This window comes from Schistocerca cancellata, chromosome 6 (assembly GCF_023864275.1).
Source record: "Schistocerca cancellata isolate TAMUIC-IGC-003103 chromosome 6, iqSchCanc2.1, whole genome shotgun sequence".
Classification (NCBI taxonomy): Eukaryota; Metazoa; Arthropoda; class Insecta; order Orthoptera; family Acrididae; genus Schistocerca; species Schistocerca cancellata.
Window position 1 is genome coordinate 509144620 of NC_064631.1, and position 27087 is coordinate 509171706.

A 27087-nucleotide genomic window follows, 5' to 3' on the forward strand; every position below is an offset into this window, starting at 1 on the left:
GTTTTCTTGGTGAGGTCACCAGCCGCTTTTTTTTTTTTTTGAGGTCGTCCCACCATTCGTCTCCGTTTGCCCACACGCGGGAAGGTGGTTATTTATGAACTGGGTGGTCCGTTTTTCCCTTGTGGAGTAGGGGTGGTTGGAGCAATCTGCGATTCGGGTGGTTCAGTAATCCCCCTGTCAATCTGCCATACGTTAATAGCTGCCGCCATCATGTTTGTCGGATTCGGTGTTAACGAATTTATTGCTTAAGGTGTAAAGGCCTGAAATACGTTTTTATCTTGCCTATCATCTTGAGAGGCGGTATATGTGTAGTGTAGGCGGACGGAATGGCCGAGCGGTTCTACAGTCTGGAACCGCGCGACCGCTACGGTCGCAGGTTCGAATCCTGCCTCGGGCAATTATGTGTGTGATGTCCTTACGTTAGTTAGGTTTAAGTAGTTCTAAGTTCTAGGGGACTGATGACCTCAGAAGTTAAGTCCCATAGTGCTCAGAGCCATTTGAACCATTTTTGTGTAATGTAGAGCATGCTTGTACATTTTATGTAAGACTGCATTTCATGGGTTTTTATTGAAATGGTCATTTTAGTATATAAAGTTGCCACCCTTCCACCGTAAGTGTTTTCTTTTAAAAACAAGTTGCACTTTCGGTGGCAAGTAATTTTTTTTAATGTGAGTATTTTGTACCATTTCCATCCCTCCTACAGGGTGCGTAGTTTATGTGTTTGTGCGAGTTGTTAAAATTTTTAGTTTAAAGCAATCTGGTGTGTTGCAGATTTGAACCAGTGAAATCTTTCAGAGGTTGTTGTGAGCGGTCGTGACTACGGCCGTGTTAAAAGGGAGCAGCAAGGTTCTCAGCCCGAAAGCTCATACTGTAAAAAAAAAAAAAAAATAAAAAAAAAAGTGTTATTTCTGCCTCTGAATAAATTGTAACTTGATATTTAGAGGGTGCTTTCTGATTATAATTTTTAAATCTTTTTTTTTTTAAAGAAAGGGTTTTTTGGAATAAAATTTCCATTTGTTGAAGGAAATTTGTTTTTATCAGTTACCTACTGGCAACTACTTTCATGCTCATATAGTGCGATTAAATGTGTTAATGTTCTTGATGAATCGCTAGTAAATAAAATAAATTCTTTAAGAAAAGATTTTGAAAGCAAATCCACGGTTCAACTGCGTCGCAGAGTGTTAAGTTCGTTGTTTACAGTGATTGACTTGATAACAGACTGGAGTCGCCCCAGTACGTAACATGTCTTCCCACCACAGGAAGGTACTGACAGAGCATGCCCCCAAATCAACAAATAAGAAAGCTACTGCAGCTTAATGTGAAAGTTACTAAAACTTCATACTTGCCTGGAAGATACTTCGCGACACCTGTTAAGGGTTAATATCACTTACAAAGGCCAACTGTAATCAAATGTTTATACTGAGCTACGTATGACACAGTTCTATATCTGAAGCTGCTTCGCTCGAAAGCGCCCGTTTCGTCAGCCTTGTGTCCCTGTGTCCTTGTGTCCCTGGCGCACAACGCTGAATACGAAACGCGTCGTAACTTTTTCTCTCGAAACAGCCATTATTCAAGCTGAAAGATTTGTTCTACCACCCATTGGAGTACGGGCAATGTTATTACATTAGCAAATACACTAGCAGCAATTTTAATAAATTTTAGGCCGCGTGTACCGTAAATTAAACCATTATAAAATAGGCTACTGTTGTGGCGTATCACGACAGCCACGCCACTCGGAAGTAGCCGAAATGCACGCGTTACACACGCCGGCTGGCGTGAGGTCTGAAACAGGATACGTAATGAATGCTATAAAGAAAAGTACGTAGCTGCTGTAATACTTAACTTTAATCCATCATTTGTATACAGCATTCTTGATGATACAAGTGAGACTCTCTCTTGAAATGGTTAATGGCGCCTTGCTAGGTCGTAGCCATGGAATTAGCTGAAGGCTATTCTAACTGTCTCTCGGCAAATGAGAGAAAGGCTTCGTCAGTGTAGTCGCTAGCAAAGTCGTCGTACAACTGGGGCGAGTGCTAGTACGTCTCTCTAGACCTGCCGTGTGGTGGCGCTCGGTCTGCAATTACTGACAGTGGCGACACGCGGGTCCGACATGTACTAATGGACCGCGGCCGATTTAAAGCTACCACCTAGCAAGTGTGGTGTCTGGCGGTGACACCACAGCTACTTACTACTAAATCGCAAAGTGATTGGTGGATAGTGGGGTCCGATCGTATATCTAACACACAGTCGCAAATACACTTTACTGCATTTATCACTGCCTACCTTTGTCATCATTTCCGATAATGTAGATCTACCGCCAGTTAAAAAGTTGACCTTTGCAGGAGCAGAATAAGACCTGCTTTTAATATACCTTATGACAATTCCTCTGAAATAAACACTATAACTGTGTATTTAACGTCACCAATTTCTGAAGGAGCTACTTTGGTATATCGCTTCAAAAATTTACTATGAAGCATTATTTAATTTCCTCAAAGTAATTTGTACTTACAAACCAAGATGAAAGCGAGCAGAATTGCTTCTGATACAACACTTAGGCTATCATATCTGAAACTTCGTTTCTTTAATTACAGAAAACTAGCAATCAGAGCCTGAAACTTTATTTCGGCATAATTAACGTCAGCAAATGAAATAAAAGGTGACCAATGCTTTACTTTCACTTTCAGTTCTGTTTAAATGAATCAAATAACACTCTAATACAGTTGTTGATTCTGAGACATTGTCGGATTTCTGACATCGTGATATTAACTGAAGTCATTAATTAAAATACGTGACATAGAAACTAAGTTAGTGATTTGGCTGCACGTTAAATGAACCATTGACATACTGAGAAGATAACATTTGCATTTTTGAAATCACGTTCTGTTCAGTATTTGCCCTATAATGACTATCACTCAGTTAAAAAATCTAATACTATCATACAGTAGAAAATACTTGCCTGCTTACTGGTGTGCCGTCGAAGTAAGTGTTGGAAAAAGATCTTACACACTTCCTTCATGTTTCTGACAAATTCAGTTAACTTGGTCCAGCATAACACCTTCAGGAGCAGTTTTCCAGCTGCACCTAGGGCTCAAAAAACTTCAGAACAGGATACGTCAGGAAACTCTTGAAACCACGACCTATTAATTATTTCAGAGACGACCTGCAACGTGATGGTAAAAGTCACACCACTTTAGAAGTGATCCAACACACCGTTAATTGCAAAATTAAATATACATCTCTTACCAACAGCAACACCTCCACGCTCACAAACATCTCGATACCGTCGTCTTCTTTCCGGTATTGCACAGACATTCTCCACGCGTCAAGGTCACCCAAACAATGCTTCGACTGAGGTTCGCTGACTTAAGTGACGGACTGTTTAATATTTGACCTTCACAAAACATAATTCCGGAGTGTTTCAGTCATTTATAATTTTATAAACGATTCTTTTATCGTATTATTATAAAGCAACACACATTTTAAACATAATTTTAGAAGTTACAAGGACATTAGCTTTTGCAAAATGTACTGTATATACCGATATTATTCGACGTATAGTTACATAAAGAAATGTAAAAGGATTTATAGGTTGGTGTGTGAAATACAGTTGTTTCGTTATGCATTGCTCTTGGTTTTGTGCCTTCAATTCCTGAAGTCTTCATGACAGCATTGGGCCATATATTTCGGGGTTCCCCAATGGTTCTTTTGTGTCCCTAAGATCTCTGATGAACCATCTTACAGCTGCAATTGTTGGGTCTTCTCTTGATATGTTATCAGCACATTGCCATACCATACTGGTAAGCGGCTGGAGAAGATCTGTTATCTTACTTCTTCTGCAGACGCTGCCTCTTCACTCCCCTTTGCACAAACTGTAACTAACGAGCACTCGTCTTGGTCAACCTGTCGTATTTCTGGACCGTAAATTGCTACTTGAAGTACCTAGGTATTTCGTTTCTAGGTTCACGGGACATCCTTGTTGCATAGGAACCTTCTCAATACACTCGAAAATCGGAAACAATACTTGAAGGAATTTTAGCTGCCATGAACAGATTAGCTTACTAGGTAGTGTGAACAGAGTGTAAATATGTGGTAAGGGAGAGCCTTATCTTAGAATTACAGAAAGGTTTGCACGAACTCGGAACCAACAAATGCCTTGAAGAAAATGCCAGCAAAACCTTTACGCAAATCAGGACAAAGGCTAGGGATGGATCTATATAACTTTGTGAATGAAATTTATGAAACTTGGGAGGTCCTATTAAACTGCAAAAATAATATAAAAAGAAAGCAAGAGAGGAAAGACTTGAGATTCTCGGTACCATCTGTCTAGTATCACAAGCATTAAAACTGCAAAAGTAGGTTATCGAAGAGATGAAAGAATAATTGAAGTGAGACAGGACTAGTATAGTGTTAAATGTAGAGTTACTCTACAAACCATTTTAGTTTAATGTTTATCAATGCAGGGCAGAGTTAGGAGTAACAAGGAGACTTGTACTATACTCGCAGATGTGGAGAGGAATTTTGATGATGTGAAATGTAATAAAACATGTGTAGTTCTTATTCAATGCGTTATCAATTACAGGGTAGAAGTGTAAGGCAATCTGGCTATTGCAAGCAGATTGCAGTAACCGGCACTGACGCAAAGGTGCAAAAGGCCGAAATCAAGAAATAGCTTAAGGCAGGGCTAATTACTGTGGCCACAGATGTTTAATGTGTGTATTGAAGATGCAATTGGAGATTAAAGGATCTTTTCGATGTAGAAATTGTTTACTGTGGACAAAAAAATCACTACTCTGAGGTTAACTAGTAACATACTGATGGTAAAGGCCTGAAATACGTTTTTATCTTGCCTATCATCTTGAGAGGCGGCATATGTGTAGTGTAGCCGGACGGAGTGGCCGAGCGGTTCTACAGTCTGGAACCGCGCGACCGCTACGGTCGCAGGTTCGAATACTGCCTCAGGCAATTATGTGTGTGATGTCCTTACGTTAGTTAGGTTTAAGTAGTTCTACGTTCTAGGGGACTGATGACCTCAGAAGTTAAGTCCCATAGTGCTCAGAGCCATTTGAACCATTTTTGTGTAATGTAGAGCATGCTTGTACATTTTATGTAAGACTGCATTTCATGGGTTTTTATTGAAATGGCCATTTTAGTATATAAAGTTGCCACCCTTTCACCGTAAGAGTTTTCTTTTAAAAACAAGTTGCACTTTCTGTGGCAAGTAATTTTTTTTTATGTGAGTATTTTGTACCATTTCCATCCCTCCTACAGGGTGCATAGTTTATGCGTTTGTGTGAGTTGTTAAAACTTTTAGTTTAAAGCAATCTGGTGTGTTGCAGATTTGAACCAGTGAAATCTTTCAGAGCTTGTTGTGAGCGGTCGTGACTACGGCCGTGTTAAAAGGGAGCAGCAAGGTTCTCAGCCCGAAAGCTCATACTGTCAAATTGTAACTTGATATTTACAGGGTGCTTTCTGATTATAATTTTTAAATCTTTTTTTTAAAGAAAGGGATTTTTGGAATAAAATTTCCATTTGTTGAAGGAAATTTGTTTTTATCAGTTACCTACTGGCAACTACTTCCATGCTCATATAGTGCGATTAAATGTGTTAAGGTTATTGAGGAATCGCTAGTAAATAAAGTAAATTCTTTATGAAAAGATTTTGAAAGTAAATCCACGGTTCAACTGCGTCGCAGAGTCCTAAGTTCGTTGTTTACAGTGATTGACTTGATAACAGACTGGAGTCGCCCCAGTACGTAACATGTCTCCCCACCACAGGAAGGTACTGACAGAGCATGCCCCCAAATCAACAAATAAGAAAGCTACTGCAGCTTAATGTGAAAGTTACTAAAACTTCATACTTGCCTGGAAGATACTCCGCGACGCCTGTTAAGGGTTAATATCACTTACAAAGGCCAAGTGTAATTAAATGTTTATACTGAGCTACATATGACACAGTTCTATATCTGAAGCTGCTTCGCTCGAAAGCGCCCGTTTCGTCAGCCTTGTCCCTGTGTCCTTGTGTCCCTGGCGCACAACACTGAATACGAAACGTGTCGTAACTTTTGCTCTCGAAACAGCCATTATCCAAGCTGAAAGATTTGTTCTACCACCCGTTGGAGTACGGGCAATGTTATTACATTAGCAAATACACTAGCAGCAATTTTAATAAATTTTAGGCCGCGTGTACCGTAAATTAAACCATTATAAAATGGGCTACTGTTGTGGCGTATCACGACAGCCACGCCACTCGGAAGTTGCCGAAATGCACGCGTTACACACGCCGGCTGGCGTGAGGTCTGAAACAGGATACGTAATGAATGCTATAAAGAAAAGTACGTAGCTGCTGTAATACTTAACTTTAATCCATCATTTGTATACAGCATTCTTGATGATACAAGTGAGACTATCTCTTGAAATGGTTAATGGCGCCTTGCTAGGTCGTAGCCATGGAATTAGCTGAAGGCTATTCTAACTGTCTCTCGGCAAATGAGAGAAAGGCTTCATCAGTGTAGTCGCTAGCAAAGTCGTCGTACAACTGGGGCGAGTGCTAGTACGTCTCTCTAGACCTGCCGTGTGGTGGCGCTCGGTCTGCAATTACTGACAGTGGCGACACGCGGGTCCGACATGTACTAATGGACCGCGGTCGATTTAAAACTACCCCATAGCAAGTGTGGTGTCTGGCGGTGACACCACAGCTACTTACTACTAAATCGCAAAGTGATTGGTGGATAGTGGGGTCCGATCGTATATCTAACACACAGTCGCAAATACACTTTACTGCATTTATCACTGCCTACCTTTGTCATCATTTACGATAATGTAGATCTACCGCCAGTTAAAAAGTTGACCTTTGCAGGAGCAGAATATGACCTGCTTTTAATATACCTTATGACAATTCCTCTGAAATAAACACTATAACTGTGTATTTAACGTCGCCAATTTCTGAAGGAGCTACTTTGGTATATCGCTTCAAAAATTTACTATGAAGCATTATTTAATTTTCTCAAAGTAATTTGTACTTACAAAACAAGATGAAAGCGAGCAGAATTGCTTCTGATACAACACATAGGCTATCATATCTGAAACTTCGTTTCTTTAATTACAGAAAACTAGCAATCAGAGCCTGAAACTTTATTTCGGCATAATTAACGTCAGCAAATGAAATAAAAGGTGACCAATGCTTTACTTTTACTTTCAGTTCTGTTTAAATGAATCAAATAACACTCTAATACAATTGTTGATTCTGAGACATTGTCGGATTTCTGACATCGTGATATTAACTGAAGTCATTAATTAAAATACGTGACATAGAAACTAAGATAGTGATTTGGCTGCACGTTAAATGAACCATTGACATACTGAGAAGATAACATTTGCATTTTTGAAATCACGTTCTGTTCAGTATTTGCCCTATAATGACTATCACTCAGTTAAAAAATCTAATACTATCATACAGTAGAAAATACTTGCCTGCTTACTGGTGTGCCGTCGAAGTAAGTGTTGGAAAAAGATCTTACACACTTCCTTCACGTTTCTGACAAATTCAGTTAACTTGGTCCAGCATAACACCTTCAGGAGCCGTTTTCCAGCTGCACGTAGGGCTCAAAAAACTTCAGAACAGGATACGTCCGGAAACTCTCGAAACCACGACCTATTAATTATTTCAGAGACGACCTGCAACGTGATGGTAAAAGTCACACCACTTTAGAAGTGATCCAACACACCGTTAATTGCAAAATTAAATATACATCTCTTACCAACAGCAGCACCTCCACGCTCACAAACATCTCGATACCGTCGTCTTCTTTGCGGTATTGCACAGACATTCTCCACGCGTCAAGGTCACCCAAACAATGCTTCGACTGAGGTTCGCTGACTTAAGTGGCAGACTGTTTAATATTTGACCTTCACAATTCCCGAGTGTTTGAGTCATTCATAATTTTATAAACGATTCTTTTATCGTATTATTATAAAGTAACACACATTTTAAACATAATTTTAGAAGTTACAAGGACATTAGCTTTTGCAAAATGTACTGTATATACCGATATTATTCGACGTATAGTTACATAAAGAAATGTAAAAGGATTTATAGGTTGGTGTGTGAAATACAGTTGTTTCGTTATGCATTGCTCTTGGTTTTGTGCCTTCAATTCCTGAAGTCTTCATGACAGCATTGGGCCATATATTTCGGAGTTCCCCAATGGTTCTTTTGTGTCCCTAAGATCTCTGATGAACCATCTTACAGCTGCAATTGTTGGGTCTTCTCTTGATATGTTATCAGCACATTGCCATACCATACTGGTAAGCGGCTGGAGAAGATCTGTTATCTTACTTCTTCTGCAGGCGCTGCCTCTTCACTCCCCTTTGCACAAACTGTAACTAACGAGCACTCGTCTTGGTCAACCTGTCGTATTTCTGGACCGTAAATTGCTACTTGAAGTACCTAGGTATTTCGTTTCTAGGTTCATGGGACATCCTTGTTGCATAGGAACCTTCTCAATACACTCGAAAATCGGAAACAATACTTGAAGGAATTTTAGCTGCCATGAACAAATTAGCTTACTAGGTAGTGTGAACAGAGTGTAAATATGTGGTAAGGGAGAGCCTTATCTTAGAATTACAGAAAGGTTTGCACGAACTCGGAACCAACAAATGCCTTGAAGAAAATGCCAGCAAAACCTTTACGCAAATCAGGGCAAAGGCTAGGGGTAGATCTATATAACTTTGTGAATGAAATTTATGAAACTTGGGAGGTCCTATTAAACTGCAAAAATAATATAAAAAGAAAGCAAGAGAGGAAAGACTTGAGATTCTCGGTACCATCTGTCTAGTATCACAAGCATTAAAACAGCAAAAGTAGGTTATCGAAGAGATGAAAGAATAATTGAAGTGAGACAGGACTAGTATAGTGTTAAATGTAGAGTTACTCTACAAACCATTTTAGTTTAATGTTTATCAATGCAGGGCAGAGTTAGGAGTAACAAGGAGACTTGTACTATACTCGCAGATGTGGAGAGGAATTTTGATGATGTGAAATGTAATAAAACATGTGTAGTTATTATTCAATGCGTTATCAATTACAGGGTAGAAGTGTAAGGCAATCTGGTTATTGCAAGCAGATTGCAGTAACCGGCACTGACGCAAAGGTGCAAAAGGCCGAAATCAAGAAATAGCTTAAGGCAGGGCTAATTACTGTAGCCACAGATGTTTAATGTGTGTATTGAAGATGCAATGGGAGATTAAAGGATCTTTTCGATGTAGAAATTGTTTACTGTGGACAAAAAAATCACTACTCTGAGGTTAACTAGTGACATACCAATGGTCCCAAAAGCGAACACAACACGAAATGTAAAGCTCTTAATGCAATGGAACCTGTTGAAGCCGATGCAATATGCATGAAAACAAAAAGAAAAGTAAGGAAATGGTGTGCGTTGCAGACTAACTCGCTAGGTGGCTAAATGTTATACACATAGGAGAGATTCTTTTAGAGGTGAATGCATTTTGTTATGTTGGAAGTAGGAAGAAGTACGAGGACATAGTACGTTAACGGGACTTTCTCTGTAAACGAACAATCGCTACATTGAAAAATGAGACCAAAAACGTTCTCGAAAAACAGTATTTGAAGCTAAACTCTCTATGAGTGCTAAACGTGGACCACGCAGCAGACAGGAATGAAACATGTGGTGGGATGAAACACTCTGAGGGAAAGATCTAGAAATGAGTAATTAGATTTGTCAGTCTTTGAAAGTAAATGGATGACTCAAGATCTTCATAAAATCGCATGTTTGGAGGACTCCTTGCATTGGACTAATAATCCGCTCCTAAAGTTAAAATCTTTTGGGTTGTTAGATCTGTCATATTTCCTTCTAAAATAAACGAAGTTTCGACTTCTCTGCTAGGGTTCAGAATACTAGATTACTCCATTGTTCCAATAATAGTGGACACCGAAACATCTTGAAGAATATCCCAGCAGAGGGGTCGAAACGTCTATTATTTTAGAAGGAAGTATGACGCGGCCTAACAACCCAGAAGATTTTAACTTTAGTGACAACGGCCACGAAAGCCTGAAGACTTGCATAATCCGCTCCTTCTTGTGCGAGATAGAGCTAACCTCGTCAGTGTTCACATTGGATGCGATGCAGGAAAAGGGTGTTTCTTCAAAAGCTCAGAATTAATTGAATAGTACCCATTTCTTATCTTTATTTTAGATAACTTAGGATCAAACTGTTTGGTATTTGTTCATCTCAGTAGATGTCCTTTCAACTGAAACTAGGTCGGCACCAGCTAATCGACTTTGTGAACCCAACGTGCATACTTGGGTAAGGGTACTTGGGACGCGCGAGTCGAATGAGGTCTATTTCGTTTCCTGGTCTCCAGTTACAACAACTAAATTGAATACAGAACAATGGTAGTTAATCGACAAGGGCTTTGCGAGTCCATTTCAGTGGCATTAAACAAAACGATAAAAATAATTCCCTGACTTAGCTGTTTGTAGAGGGCCAGCGGTTTAATCCCGTCAAAGGATATCATTTCTCCATCTGAAATACCTGTAATGCCTTTCTTTCCGATGTGACGTTGAGTTTAATCTTGCGGCCTATAGTCTATCACACATCGACGATATACGCTGCGTCAGAACAAGCCTAGACACGATTGCGCCACTGATATCAAACCTAGCAGCAGTGAATCCTGTTCGCTACTCCCTTCCACTGCAGGAACGTTTGACGACGGTTTCCCGTTTCAAATATGAGTCACTGTCCACTCTCTACAGTTCCTTTGTCCAACTACGAACATTACAACGTTACCGCTTCCTCCCGGATGTGTAAAGAATGAGCCCCTCCCTCCTCCTCCCTCCCTTTCCCACTCTCTCTCCCTCTCTCGTCGTTTAAGCTCGTATGTTATCCGAACTTCCACTTGTACAAACGGCATACTACTATTCAATGCTTACAACCTGTCTTTCAATCAAATACTAGAACTGCGGTGCTAGCCGCTTCCCATCGGAGAGAAACGAGGTATGTAAGGAAGATTTAATATTCAGTATCGAGCAGCATGAGTGAAAGCGCGAGTGATAGCGACAGAGGTGGCCTGATTACGATATTCATTGCAGATTCCCTTTGAAACGAGATTGCTGTCGGTGATCCGAGGTTAATGCGGATAGCGAACACGTGTCGCTGCCGGGGCGCTTCAGAATGTGCGTGTCTCCCGCATTCAGGGGAGTTTCGCTACCCGCAGTAGCATAAACTGTAGTGTGCGTCTCCCCGATAGTGATGGAACATATTAATTCGACGTGAAACCGGCGGAGTCATCAAAATCAAATCGGTCGCTTGCATTTGTTTTATACTCTACGTAACTTAAGAATTACTATAACATCAAAGTAGCACTCTGTTTGAAATATGGATAGAGAAACTGCACGCAGAAAAGCTCTGATTCAGTTGAACGCTTCTCTTGGCAGTCGGCAGAACATCTTAGAGCTGAACGTGGAAATCGCACTGTATAGATCATTTTAATATGTAATGCAACTGAGGCCTCATACGACTAGAGCATGCGGTGGCAGCATGGGATGTTACACAGCACTGTGGATATTTTCCCTTTTTTTTGTTGTCGTTTCCTGGTTCCCGTTTCCATAGGTTCTCGTTCTTTTCTTCTTTTCCTTTCTTTTTAATCCTCCTTCCATTTGTTCAGTCTTTTTCTAGTTCTGTACTCCCTTTAAATGCTTTACGTACGACTTCAGTACGATGCTCCGCTGGTAAGGAATGCCACAATGCAACAGTGTCCATCATATTCCTTTTCAGATATTCTAAAAGCTAGACCTACAGTCCACCCACCAAATCGTGGGGTTTGCCCAGAAATACTTTTTGAGTACTTTTTGCATAAATTACAGATAAACTGAGTTTCACTTCTTATTCCCACTTATCATTGTGTCTGTACCTCAGCGAAAATATCTGCAAAGCAGTGCACATCTTGCCCATAGGCGCTGTGTGTCATATTGGAAATATTCTTGGTTGCAGTCAGGGTATTTTCCGTTGACAAAAGCCCATTTTATTCTCGGCGCACTTCGATCCGGCCTCTGCTTTCTTTTTTAAATCTTTCATTGGCATTTGGCCATCGCCGTGCAGCCATTCATCACATATTCAAGGTATCTTTCTTAATTGTTATTCTACCACACACTTCCTGAATTACTATTTACAAAAATATTCACTTTCTGAATAAATCATTTATACATGACACCGATTTAAACCACTAATAAAATGATTAAACCACAATAATAAAAAGGAATACATAAGACACAAAAATCAACACTTGTGTACACAGTGTACCTAAGTAGTTGGGTCACACATATTTAAGTGCTTGAAAATAACATTTAAAACTAGTGCAGTCTTTGGGTTGACAACACTGCAGACGATGTTGGAAGAGAAATCTCTGTGTTAAACAGTGTACTGGTAAATGATTTTTGTTGTGTTTTCTATCTGGTACACGATAGCAGTAGATGAATCATGTCTCCTTCATTGCATAAATCACATACTGGAGCTTCCTTCAATCCGGTTCGGAAAAGGCGAGTTGAGAATTCAGGATGGTTAAGCGCATGGGCGTAATCATTGTTATGAATCGTCTGCTCCTATTCCATTCAGTAAATCAAGGTGGTAGTTCTATTTTAAGCTGCAGCCGAACATACTGTGCTGCTTTTGATTTCTTGACCGAATCCCAGTGCGCCTGTCAGTCGTTTCTAGCTTTTTCCTTCGTCAAGTTCAGCGTTTGTTGACAAGAAAGTCCATCATTTAGGATTTCACCTAAGTTCATTGCTCTCTTAGCTAATCTGTCTACTACTTTATTATGAAAGATGTCATCGTACCCTGGAATCCACAAGAAATTTGTCACTATTCCTGCTTGCTTTTTTCTAACTATTTTTTAATAATATTTATAATCATGTGTCATTACAATAAAGCACAACTGACAAGTACCCCTCTCAACTAAAACGAAAACCACACTATGCAGTACAAAAATCTTTCTTTCACACGTTGACCTCTGCTCACCGTACGACAACAAGACACAGAGCTTAAACAAGTACGCCAGACAATGAAGTGACGTAATGGTCAGTCTACGAGGCGCGCAGGACATCCTGAGAGTTCAAAAAATTGCTCATTCTTTAAGCGCACTGATAATGTCTGTCGAGCGATTTGACAACTATTGAAAAGTTGTAGTTACTTATTTCAGTCATATTTTCCATTTAACATATGCGATGACCGATTTTGCGTGTACTAAAGCACAAGCATGAGTGGAACATAAAGTATTCAATTACGTGTTACACTGTAATTAAGTTAAAACGATATGATAATTTATGCAATCTCTCTTCCCGCCCTCCACGAATGGACTGGGAAGAAAACCTGATCACTGATACAATGGCACAAACCCTCTTTCATGTATTTCTCAGTGGTTTGTAGAGCATAGATGTAAATATGATACGGTAACCAACTGAAATAAATCGTAAGATTTATTCTATTAAATAAATACCTGTAAGGAATGTCCGATAGGTTGCGGAATGGGAACTTCATTGAAAATCCGATGAAGCTCTGCACAGATGCTTAGGACAGTGTCTCTAGCATGCCCATCGACATCATGTCGCTCTTTACAGTTCTTAGCAGACAGTGAGTACTTAGAGATGCCTGGAACAACAGCGTCTCCCGCCAAGTATGGCTGCCTGCTGAGAAGTTTCGCCTGATTTCAAGGTACCCCACATAACACAACTGTCATCTGTTTCCTTCTTCGTGATATTTCTCGGCCGCACACTGAAGGACCAATGTGGTCGCCCCTGCAGCGTTTCCGAAGCGAGGTGTGTGATCACCCACCACAAAGCCACGGCTTGTTTCCCTCTGATGTTCATCTGTGGTCATATGAATCGCTGGGACAGGCAACTAGCTGCAGGCCACAGTAGAGAGGTGGTGGAAAGCACAGGTGCCTGCCTTCTGTGACGAGGGGTTTGGAAAGTTGGTTCAACTCTACGATAAATGTCTCAAGTCGCAGTTGCGACTGTTGTAGAGAATTAGCTGAAAGGCATAACAAACTGTTGCAGATAAAACACTGTACTTTTCATTTCGTGACCTATCGGGCCTTACTTTCCGTAGAGCTCTCGTCGTTTGGTCATGAAGGAAATACAGAGAGAGCACTTGTAATCGGTGGCCACGACTCGGCTGCAGTAGGTAGGTTCATGACGAGGTACGTCACACCAGTTATTTGAAAATGAAGATAATTGCTTGGGGCAGATTACCACAGAGAGTTCAATGAAACCTTCTCAGACTGAAGATACCAAGAACATCATTGAATCAATTCAACGGCAGGAACAATGAATAGACATCAGTTGCCTTCATAGCAGAGAATAATATAGAAAACACTATAGAACATAATCGCTATCTCTAATGACAGTTTCTTTATATTATAGAGTTGTGTGTCCAAAAAATAGTTACAAGGCGGAAAATAAAGTGTTATAGCTGGTGCAAAAAAGAATGTTTTTAACAATATTAGATAATTTTTCCCCGTTAGAAGACTGACAACGAAAGAAACTAAGTTCAAAATTAATCTCAATCCAGTTCAATTTTCCTATGTCAAACACACGTAAAAAAAAACACTGTGCAGAGCTGTTGTGTCGAACGGAGAAGCTAAAATAACCAGAGAATCCGTAAACTTCATTAAGGTTCTTGAGGTGACCTACTGACTTACAAGTTTCATAAACTTGTAAGTTTCTCAGAGAGGCCTAAGTATCTTGACAGCAATATACCCTTTGGTAATGCCTGTTTCAACTACGTACTCAATACACTGTTTAGACACAATTGTATTGAATAAGCACAGTTCTGAGCCTTTAGCTAAATATTAACAACAACACTAAAAATACTTCTTGAAGTGTCTTCCAGAACTAATCAATTAACAGATAGACATTAAGTACTTCTTGAGAAAATTTACTGTGGCAAGAAGAGTTATTCTTGAACTCTGTAGTAAACAGCACAGTCTTGCAAAACATCAATAATTGGAAAATATGTAATCAAGTCCCTTGCTGGCGGATATAACTGGTAGAATAAAGTTAAAACTCCAGCTATGGAGCACACTCATCGTGTACCCTAAGTTCGTGCTGAGCACAAATAATGAGAAACTTAATGCTCCCAGCTACAGTCACTGAAACAAAGACAAACTCCAGACGTGCCAAGCTAACACAGCCTGGTCCCTGTGGACGCAACATACTGGTTGAAGAGTGGTGGTGTACAGCAGACTGAACGCCAACAGTGATGCCAGCTCTGGTGATTTTCGTCGGTTCCTGGCTGATGTCACTGGCTTCTGCAGCCCCAGCGTGAGCTTGAGCCTTTGATGGGCTACGTACTGTATCTTTCTGAAAGGCTGCTCGACAGGGTGCCGGAAGAACAACGTAGTCTTGATCCGCACATCAGCTTTCACAGCCCTCTTATGGGTTACTCGCAGACTTCTTGGACCTGCCGCAGTTCCAGTGGAGCTGAAGGCGCTGCAATTGAGGGGTCAGCAGACATTCGGCTACCGGCACTCTGCAGTAGGTGCGCCACAATATCCCTCCTCCCCTAGGATGGAGGTTTCGAGGTGGAGGCAGGTGGTTGTAGCCTCACTGACGTCTGAAACCTCCGACCCCAGGGGGGGAAGAGCCAAGTGGCGAATCGATGTCCATCAGGATGGGACTGCTGTTGAGCTGCCAGTGGTTGGATGGAGATTTCCTAGGCTCGCACCTGATCATTGTCAGCTGCTGGTGCCAGTATTTCTGGAACAAACAGTGGTAACAGATTTTTTGCTAGTTATGATGTTCCCTGCCAGCGAAGTTGGTTAAGGTGGTGCCTGTGACTCGACCCATCAATAAAAGAAATTCTGCCATGGACATTCCTAGGAGGCGCCAAATGGTTGCTCAGACCCATCGTATCCTACCCCTTGTACATATATTTGCCCAGACTGGGTGTTGTGGGGCATACCTGTCATAACAGGGGTGGGAGGGCTGATGTGCTGGAAGTGTCAGCTGGGAATGTAACATGCATCTGTGTTTTCTCTCAGTGGGTGACCACCCCCACCCCTCTGCCTGTGAGTGTGTCCCTGGTAAGATGAAATAAAAAGAGAGACTGCATGGGTGACTGATCGATACTGGCAGAGATTAGTGCTTACAAATGTCCCACCACGCCATTTGAAGCAGGGTGGAATGGGACTCTATGGACTGATGTGCTCCTGTTAAATTTACAAACTGTCTAAGGAAAATATTCTGGTGAAGGTCTGCATGGTGGCAGTGGAAGTGATGGAAGGCATCCATGACACAAATGAGGATACAGATCCTACAGATAAATGGGAGAGAAGATCCGCCTTAGCATGGCGCACTGTCGAATGGAAATGGATGTTGTAAGTATTGAGATAAAGCTGGACATTTTCATTGCGCAGATTGCATACATGCATACAGAATTCCTGGCAATCTATGGAAGTAAATTAGGGACTGTTATCTGTTAAAATCATTCCTGGGAAACCCTCTAAGCAAAATATCCTGGTTAAGATCCAGATGGTGGCAGTGGAAGTGACACAATTGCATATACATAGCCTGCATCTACCACAATGAGCCAAGTGGTCCCCAGAAAGGGGCCAGCGAAATCCAGATAAAGCCTTGATAAAGGGGTTAATGTGGATGTCCATAGGAAGTATCTATAGGCAGGGGACACAGAATTGGACTGATCAGTGGTACAAGTAGAAACACTGCATGTGATGGCTGTGTCAGTTCCTTGCCAGTACATGTGATGTCTGTACATTTGTTTTGTGAGGATCACTCCACCCTCTCCCCTATCCCTCCTGTGCCCATGGTGGCAGAGTTACAGGGCCCTCTATCTGGGCTTTCTGTTGGAGATTGCAACTTGCATTCACCCATTTTCTCCTTGGAGCAGTAAAAACCATTAATATAGAGAGTTTATTTCAACGACCCTAAAAGGCCTGAAGTTCTGGGTTCTGTAGTTGTTTTCTGTTGGCTGGCCATGCAAATTGCATACAATTGAAGACCTTTCTGAAGAGTGGATTGTGTGCTGTGTGATGCTTCACAGAACTGGCATCCAGAAGGAGGATGTTGATGGATTCCTCCACTACAACATGAAGGTGAAAGGAGACCTCAGGATCTACAGGTAAAGCCTACAGGTAAACAGGAGAGAAGATCCACATAAGCATGGTGCACTGTCAAATGGAAATGGATGCTGTAAGTATTGGGATGAAGCCTGTTCTAGGCTATTTTCATTGTGCAGGTGGAGTGCATATGATGGAATACTGACTGCAGTAATTGTATGCCCTAACACATATACATTTCAGACAAGGAGTGAAATTATCGTTTAAGGGCATATAGCATCAGAAAAAATTGTGGTATGTCCACATACACCAGTTAGGTGTCTTGATAATCTTCAGTCCTAAGAAATTATTTAACACTTAGGTCTCCCAGGAAGTCAGATTCTAGGACAGACAGCGCTTCTGGAAGTTGATGCATCCCACCAAGACACTCTCAAACACATGTTAAGTACAGGCGTCTGGCACTATGTGATAATCAACAGTGCTCCAGCGGACAAAAGGGCTGGAAAGACATCTCGGATATGTGTTGGTGTACAGTAATAAACACCACAGTCGGTAGTGTGACAAAAACATGTGAGGATCTTGTTAGGGGAGTCCAAGCTGGTAATAAATTGCTCTTTAGGTAATGAGGATGGTAAGTTTATCATAGGCACTTGTCCAGAAACTTTATAAAAATCTTTAAGGTAGTTTATGATGACTTTGGGATCACGCTCAGACTCGTATTCCGACATATATAAATTTTTTGCTCTACAGTTAGTGGTCATCCACGTTAAACAATCTGTCCCAGTTGTCTTTATCGCTGTCCACGAAAATTTATTATTTCCCTGGTTCGCAGTGTTTCCATGTCGACTTTTTCTTGTACTCCTCTTGCCATCACACATTGATTCACATGTCTAAGAATTTTCCTGCATCAAACAGAGATGTACCTACTCCCAAATTCTCCCTCAATTTTCCCGCATTTTGGCGTATTTTCCCTCTAATTATAGGTGTTTTCCATCAATGTTCGTAATTTTACTGACTTCTGCACATGTGGTCATGACCTAACTTCTGGGCACGTATTCTAAAATTGCTTGTAAATGTATTATAGATGACAACACCTAGCACAACTGCTCTATTTGTGTGTGTGTTACAAAACTTGACGGAAAATATAAGTGAATTGAGAGAAAATACTTCAAAATGTGGGAAAAGTGAGGGAGGATGAAGGAGTACTCACATGGCTGCCTGGTGCAGGAAAATTCTCTTACATGAAACGAGTGTGTGAGAGCACGAGGAATACGACAAAAAGATGACATGGAAGCACTGGGAACCAGGGAAGCTGATCATCCGTGTACAACGTTAATACGGCTGGAGTAGATTGTTTAATGTGGATGACCACCAACTGTAGTGTAATAAATTTATTTACGCCGGATCAGAAACCCAGGTGCGACCCCAAAGTTATCGGCAACCACCTTTAGATTTTCATGAAGTGTCTGGACATGTGCCTACAATTAACTTCCGTTCTGTGTCCGCTAAATGTAGAGTAATAAATTTATTTATGTCGGATCACAAACACATATGTGATCCCAGAGTTATTGTTAGCCACCTTATAGATATTTTTATATTTTTGAAGTGTCTGGACAGGTGACTACGATACATTTTCCGTCATTTTTAACCAAAGAGCACTGCATCACCATCTTGGGGAATGCAGTATACAACTAAAGAATGGCTCACGTGTTTGACCCTGTGCAAGACTGTGTAACTGGTCTAATCTATGACAAACAGTATTTACAAAGTGCTTCTCTGTACTCTCTACCAATCATAATCATGCAGGGTCTTACAAATATCTTACAGAGCAGTTTCACGTAATTGGTATATCTACTGAGGTAATACTAATACACGCAAATCGACTGTTGTCTTGGATGTTTTCCTAGGGAAGAGAACTATCTGCCTCTAAATTTGCATGATTCTGCGTTAAAGGATGATAGAGGGTAGACGGATTAATCGGTTGAGAGGGGTTGTAACAAGGTAGGATTTAATGGTAGACTGACGATGCACTGTAGAGAGAAAGAGATCTTGTGGTAGGTCATTAATGGCACATTTGACCATTTTTTCCGTTGTTCTCTTGGGCTATATCAAATGGTTCAAATGGCTCGGAGCACTATGGGACTTAACTGCTGAGGTCATCAGTCCCCTAGAACTTAGAACTACTTAAGCCTAACTAACCTAAGGACATCACACACATCCATGCCCGAGGCAGGATTCGAACCTGCGACCGTAGCGGTCGCGCAGCTCCAGACTGTAGCACCTAGAACCGCTCGGCCACTACGGCCGGAGGGCTGTATCACTCGTGTGGTATAACTTACATTTGACTCCTATACAACTGCGTTTTCTGTGGGTGATTTAGAGTCCTATCTGCCTGTAATCGTTAACAGCAAACCTCCCCATACCACAGTCGGCAAAGGACTTCCAACCTACACTATGTGATCAAAAATATCCTGGATGAAAATGACTTACAAGTTCATGGCGCCCTCCATCGGTAATACTGGAATTCAGTATGGTGTTGGCCCTCCCTTAGCCTTGATGAGGTTTCCACTCTTGCAGGCAGACGATCAATCAGGTGCTGTAAAGTTGCTTGGGGAATGACAGTCCATTCTTCACGGATTACTGCACTGAGGAGTGGTATCGATGTCGGTCGGTGAGGCCTGGCACGAAGTCGGCATTCCAAAACATACCAAAGCTGCTTTGTAAGATTCAAGTCAGGACTCTGTGCAGGCCACTCCATTACAGGGATGTTATTGTCGAGTAACCACTCCGCCACAAGCCGTACACGATGAACATGTGGTCGATCTTGTTGAAAGATGCTATCACCATCCCCGAATTGCTCCTTAACAGTGGGAAGCAAGAAGGTGCTTAAGACATCAGTGTAGGCCTGTGCTGTGATAGTGCCACACAAAACCATAAGAGGTGCAAGCTCCCTCCATGAAAAACACAACACCGTAACACCACCGCCTCGGAACTGTACTGTGTACACTACACACTCTGGCAGATGAAGTTCACCGGGCATTCGCTATACCCACACCCTGCCATCGGATCGCCACATTGTGTACCGTGATCCGTCACCCCACACATCGTTTTTCACTGTTCAATCGTCCAATGTTTACGATCCTTACACCAAGCGAGGCGTCGTTTGGCATTTACCGGCGTGATTTGTGGCTTATGAGCAGACGCTCGACCATGAAATCCAAGTTTTCTCACCTCTCGCCTAGCTGTCATTATTCTTGCAGTGGATCCAGATGCAGTTTGGAATTGGTCTTTGATGGTGTGGATATATGTCTGCCTATTGCGCATTACAACTCTCTTCAACAGTGGGCAGACGAGGTCGGCCTGTACTCTTTTGACGCTTTTGTGGTGTACGTGTCCCTTCACGTTTCCACATCACTAGCACATCGGAAACAGTGGACCTAGAGACGTTGAGGAGTGTGGAAATCTCGCGTACAGACGTATGACACAAGTGACACTCAATCACCTGACCACGTTCGAAGTCCGTGAGTTCCGCGAAGTGCCTCATTCTGCTCTCTCACGATGCCTAATGATTACTGAAGCCGCTAATATGGACTACCTGGCAGTAGGTGGCAGCACAATGCACCTTGAACCTAATATGAAAAACGTGTTTTTCGTGGTGTCCGAATACTTTTGATTACATAGTGTATGTATGATGAATTACGTCCACCAAACCGATTGAAAACAAATTTCTGCGCCTCTTCTAGACGAAGGAAGATATATACGAACTACTCTACTTCCCTGCCACATCCTAGACATAAATCGAGTCTTCAGGTTCATAGCTGTAGTGATTCTAAGTCAGTGACATAGATTTGTGAGATAGTGCAATCCCTGGGTACACATGTGCTTGACAGATGATTTTTGTGGAAGAGACTATGTTCTGTTCACAGAGTTAGTGGAACATGACGTGTAATTTCACATGCCAAACACCGCTGCTATGCGCATATCTATTTCCTCATAAAATGTTGTCGTTCCATGCATTTTCCGTTGCTGAAGATCAGTTGATAGAACTGATGCGAGCACAGCATTATTTCCAAACCGAAGTCGGTTGTGAACAGTGGGCGTTATACACATCCAGAAAGCTATATAGTGCATGCCACAAAGAATCTACGTTTTGTCTTTCGTGTAGAAGGTAGTAGTTTTACTATCTTAAACTTTGTCAGATGTTGGAAATACATAATTTCTGCATTGGAATATTGACAGCGTTGCATTTCACACCACGAATACATCCGAAACTACACAGCTTTAGTATTATAGAGTGTTTGTGTGCAGAACCATGTAACCTTAGGAGTGTGTTTGTTTATGTTCTACGATCATTTATCTCTTTCAAATATCTTCTTAGTATGGATTACAAACACTAGAACAATACTCCAGAATTAATAGCACAAGTGGTTTTTGTAAAATGTTTCAAACTAATTTCGTCATGCATAAACCACACGTGTCTTCTTCTTCTTATTATTCTTCTTCTTAACCGTCTGTTATATCGCCACAACACTCTCAAATGTTTTCAGGCTCATATCTACTATACACCTATAAAGAGTACTAACCTCGTCAGCACACACGCATCTAGAGCGATCGTGTGTACTTGGATTGGTGTCATGAGTACGATTGATGTGGAGCAGTCTCCACAGATCGCAGTTATGGTGTTGGAACGAGTGTACCGGTTTGTTGTGCACGTTTGGAGCACGTGTTATGCTCTTCCTGAAAGCATAATATATAATGTATTGATTACGTGGAACTCAGCTCAATCTTCTCCTTCACTAGACGTCAGATGGAGTGAGTATAGTACCCTCCTACTTCTCGTCAGTTCCAAATTAAATCAGAGACGGTGTAGGAGGAAGGGTTGGTCAAAGACATTGTGGGGTGATCTTTCAATCATACTTTGTGACTGCCATCCACACAGAGACAGATGTTCAATCGTAACTGGAAGTTCCGCACTATGATCGATGTGGTATAAATATGTAGGTAACCTAACTGCATCGGTATAATGGAGGTAGTCTGATATACTTTGGTGTATATATCCAACAATTAACGCCGAATGAATGTACTTCTCAGTCTCTATCTACATTCATACTCCAGTATATAGCACTCGCAGGGTAGTAGAGGCGTGGTTTAGCAATGACACAGAAATAGGAAACCATGGTTTAGTGTCATTGGCTGATAGCATCACAAGATCTACACGGTGAGAGGTTTTGTTGACGTGACAAGTCGTCGAGATCAGTGGCGGCTCTGAGCACTATGGGACTTAACATCTATGGTCATCAGTCCCCTAGAACTTAGAACTACTTAAACCTAACTAACCTAAGGACAGCACACAACAGCCAGCCATCACGAGGTAGAGAAAATCCCTGACCCCGCCAGGAATCGAACCCGGGAACCCGGGCGTGGGAAGCGTGAACGCTACCGCACGACCACGAGATGCGGGCGCTGTCGAGATCAGTGGTTTGAAAGTCATGTAATAGGGTAAAATGAATCGAAATTGCGAAAAACCTGGTAAAAGCGCGAATATTATTGGAAAACACCTAAAACTGAGGAAAATACGACAAAATATGGATGGATGAGGGTACTTACATGTTCACTTGAGTATATGAAAATCATTTAATTCCATTCCATACCTCTCTCAGCTGTAGTGGTTCTGAGTGATGGAAGCGCACCGAGGGTTTGAAGCAGTATGCAGTTGGGTACTGGACTCCAACATACGCACCATGCATTGAACAGTTAATCATTCCAGTGATACTCGAAGGATAAAGTATGGATGGGAATGTACCAATAGCCAGTGTCTGTCACATCAGTGTCTGATGACGCAACACTCATGGTTAATTCTGGAGACCGATCCATTTATTTACGACATCCTAAGAGCAGAATACCTACAGTCTGATCTCGATTCTGATTGGCTGGAAGACTGATACTTTAAATCATTTTATGGAGGTGACGAAATCCAGACATCTTGTGGGCATGAGACACCTGGGTTTGAGGTGATGTTTTCGTACAAGTTAGCTGGACCCTTCTAAGTTACTCATTTCTACATTAAACTTGTCAGTTTTTCCTGCTCTGGCGTACGCTGGGCAAGAACGTATGTAACATAAACAAAAGAAGCGAGGGCTCTTTAATCTCAATTACGCCCTTTATTCCTGGACAAATATGTGATAAGGATGATGTGCCCGGACGATTTTGCTACTGGGAAGGTATGGTAGGCCATGCAAAATGACAACCAGCTGGTGTATGTGTGAACATACCATAATTTTTCGGGCACTATACAGGTATAAATGGTTATCAAACTACTGTTCGGGGCACTTTATGCTTTTTCAACATGAAGATACTGTGGTTAGTGATCCAAAATCTGACCAGACGCGTGAAAAGTATCAGACTACAATTCTTCCAAATATTTACGTATGTGTAGCCGTAAGAGGAGGACAGATTTGACACGGGAAAACGTGACTTCAACGCATTGACGACTACATCCCGCCGTAAGGGGTGGTAGATTCATCTCGTAAACACCTGCACAATATATCAATGCAATGATTCAGCTTTATCTGTTATCATGGACAGACAAGGCAGACACTAAGGCTGTAACATCATGGATACTCAGAACGCCCTCTCATCTGCTTCGCTAAGCAGATGTTTCATGTCACACTATGGACTGTGATATTTATTATAGTACATCAACCAATATTGGTGATGTCTTTTCAACCCCTTCGTCTGCGGGAACACTGTTGATTATCACATAGTGCCGGACGCCTCTGGGACTGATGACCTCGCTGTTTGGTCCTCTTCTCCAAATCAGTGAAGCAGTTAATCAAACACCGGATTATTTTTTAAGTATTTCTAAGTAACAAAATATTTATAAACATTTACAACATTTTATTTTCTTAATTTTTTTAGTGTTCACTCACATGTTGCTTGGAAATAAAGTTTATAATATGTTTCCGTTAAGTTTTGAGTTTTAAATTCTATTTCCCATCAGTAATACAGTCTTTTAATACAAAAACACTTTTTTTAACGTAGTCTCCTACTTTTTTTTGACACATATATACACCTGGTAGTAAGGTCTTCGACATCACTGCCGGTGTCCATCAAGGTTCTGTATTATCACCACTTCTGTTCATTCTTGTAATGGACAGTGTGACAGCTTACCTGCACCGGCCATTACCATAAAACCCTACTTTATGCTAACGACGTGATGCTGGCCGCAGAAAACAAATCTAATCTGTAGAGCCTAACTCAAGAACGGAGTGACCGGTTGACGCAACACGGTTTGCGCCTCAATTTCAAGAATACCGGGTACCTGACATCAGACAGACATGAAATGGGAACCTCCACGATTAATGGTGAAGATCTGACTCGTGTGAGTAAGTTTAAGTATCTTGGTTCCACGATCACCGTTGACGGCCGACTCACGGAAAAGATCAACACCAGAACTCAGGCAGCCTGGATGAAGTGGCGAACAACGGGAGTCACTTGCGACCGCAGGATGAAAGATAATTTAAAATCAAAAATCTACCGCACTGTCATCCGACCAGTCGCCTTGTATGGTTGTGAGTGCTGGCCGACCACAGTTGAGACAGAACGCAGCCTACGTGTAATGGAAACGAGGATGCTAAGGTGGACAGCGGGCCTCACTAAGTTAGATCACGTTTCTAATGACAGCATTAGGAAATACGAGGTGCATTCAAGTTCTAAGACCTCAGATTTTTTTTTCTAATTAACTACTCACCCGAAATCGATGAAACTGGCGTTACTTCTCGACGTAATCGCCCTCCAGACGTACACATTTTTCACAACGCTGACGCCATGATTCCATGGCAGCGGCGAAGGCTTCTTTAGGAGTCTGTTTTGACCACTGGAAAATCGCTGAGGCAATAGCAGCACGGCTGGTGAATGTGCGGCCACGGAGAGTGTCTTTCATTGTTGGAAAAAGCCAAAAGTCACTAGGAGCCAGGTCAGGTGAGTAGGGAACATGAGGAATCACTTCAAAGTTGTTATCACGAAGAAACTGTTGCGTAACGTTAGCTCGATGTGCAGGTGCGTTGTCTTTGTGAAACAGCACACGCGCAGCCCTTCCCGGACGTTTTTGTTTCAGTGCAGGAAGGAATTTGTTCTTCAAAACATTTTCGTAGGATGCACCTGTTACCGTAGTGCCCTTTGGAACGCAATGGGTAAGGATGACGCCCTCGCTGTCCCAGAACATGGACACCATCATTTTTTCAGCACTGGCGGTTACCCGAAATTTTTTTGGTGGCGGTGAATCTGTGTGCTTCCATTGAGCTGACTGGCGCTTTGTTTCTGGATTGAAAAATGGCATCCACGTCTCATCCATTGTCACAACCGATAAAAAGAAAGTCCCATTCATGATGTCATTGCGCGTCAACATTACTCGGCAACATGCCACACGGGCAGCCATGTGGTCATGCAACAGCATTCGTGGCACCCACCTGGATGACACTTTTCGCATTTTCAGGTCGTCATGCAGGGTTGTGTGCACAGAACCCACAGAAATGACAACTATGGAGGCGATCTGTTCAACAGTCATTTGGCGATCCCCCAAAACAATTCTCTCCACTTTCTCGATCATGTCGTCAGACCAGCTTGTGCGAGCCCAAGGTTGTTTCGGTTTGTTGTCACATGATGTTCTGCCTTCATTAAACTGTCGCACCCACGAATGCACTTTCGACACATTCATAACTCCATCACCACATGTCTCCTTCAACTGTCGATGAATTTCAATTGGTTTCACACCACGCAAATTCAGAAAACGAATGATTGCACGCTGTTCAAGTAAGGAAAACGTCGCCATTTTAAGTATTTAAAACAGTTCTCATTCTCGTCGCTGGCGGTAAAATTCCACCTGCCGTACGGTGCTGCCATCTCTGGGACGTATTGACAATGAACGCGGCCTCATTTTAAAACAATGTGCATGTTTCTATCTCTTTCCAGTCCGGAGAAAAAACGTTGGAGGCCTTACAACTTGAATGCACCTCGTAGTTTGGTGCTCCACTGATCCAAGACAAGAGGCGTGAGAGTCGTCTTCGATTGTTTGGGCATGTTTTATGGGCCGGTGATGACTCTATTGCCAAGGCGGGTTACGCACTTGAAGTTGTCGGCAGTAGACCCAAAGTACAACCTAAGTAACGTTGGGCTGATACAATTCATAAAGACCTTAAATGCGTGAACATCCACCCAGACGCAGCCCGTGACACAGCGAAATGGAGACAACAGACTCATATAGTGGACCCCGCAGGCACGCGGGACAAACGCTGAAGGAAAAGAAGGGTAAGGCTCTTTCTATGTACTGCATTTTACCAAGAAGTGGACAAATGGGATAGAAATAGACAAAGCAGAAATCCATCCTCAAGCAAAAGAACTGTAGTTCATCCTTACATCAGAGAAGTATAAACTAGTCAACATTTGAAAAAGTTAAAATATGCATAGTTTTTTAAGAAGAATAAGGCATCGAGCTAACAAAGCTAGGTCTACAGTAGCACTAAGGCAAGAACATCTTCACTCTACAGACAGTTTACCGAGTGAGAGCATTGTCATTATTTCAATGTTATCTTCATAGAGACTGTGCCGCCTATCTGTCAGTACTTCATTATAGTTTGAAAACAGCCTCTCGCTACCAACATTGAAACACGGGAACCAAACAGTTTTCAATGCTGCAGCTGCAAATTCCTGATTGTCGACTTCAGTTGCCTGCAGACATTTCACTATGTCAACTTGTCCCGACTGCATTGACATTTGATTTGGAACAAAAAAAAATTCTGGACAGACTGATACCCCTTCAGAGTACCTGTAGTACTAAGAACATTCATCTCAGGTGCAGATTGCAAGCTCCTGGCCATTTCGTAATTAATAGGATTGGGAATTATTGTCCTTGGACCAAAAAAAGGAATCCAAGGCTTTGAAAACTGATTTACGTGGATCTGTGGTCCTTGAGTCGACAATCTCGTTTGGAGGTGCAGTACAG

The 27087-nt window shown here is 41.8% G+C and overlaps 1 protein-coding gene across 1 annotated transcript in view; it reads left to right on the top strand.

The window, feature by feature from the left end:
* Nucleotides 1–27087, top strand: part of LOC126088406 (uncharacterized) — a 992980-nt gene that overhangs the window by 39547 nt on the left and 926346 nt on the right. Inside the window, exons 3-4 of the mRNA XM_049906546.1 lie at nucleotides 15327–15514; nucleotides 17072–17149. Coding sequence (XP_049762503.1) covers nucleotides 15327–15514; nucleotides 17072–17149 — 266 coding nt within the window. The remainder of the gene's footprint in view (nucleotides 1–15326; nucleotides 15515–17071; nucleotides 17150–27087) is intronic.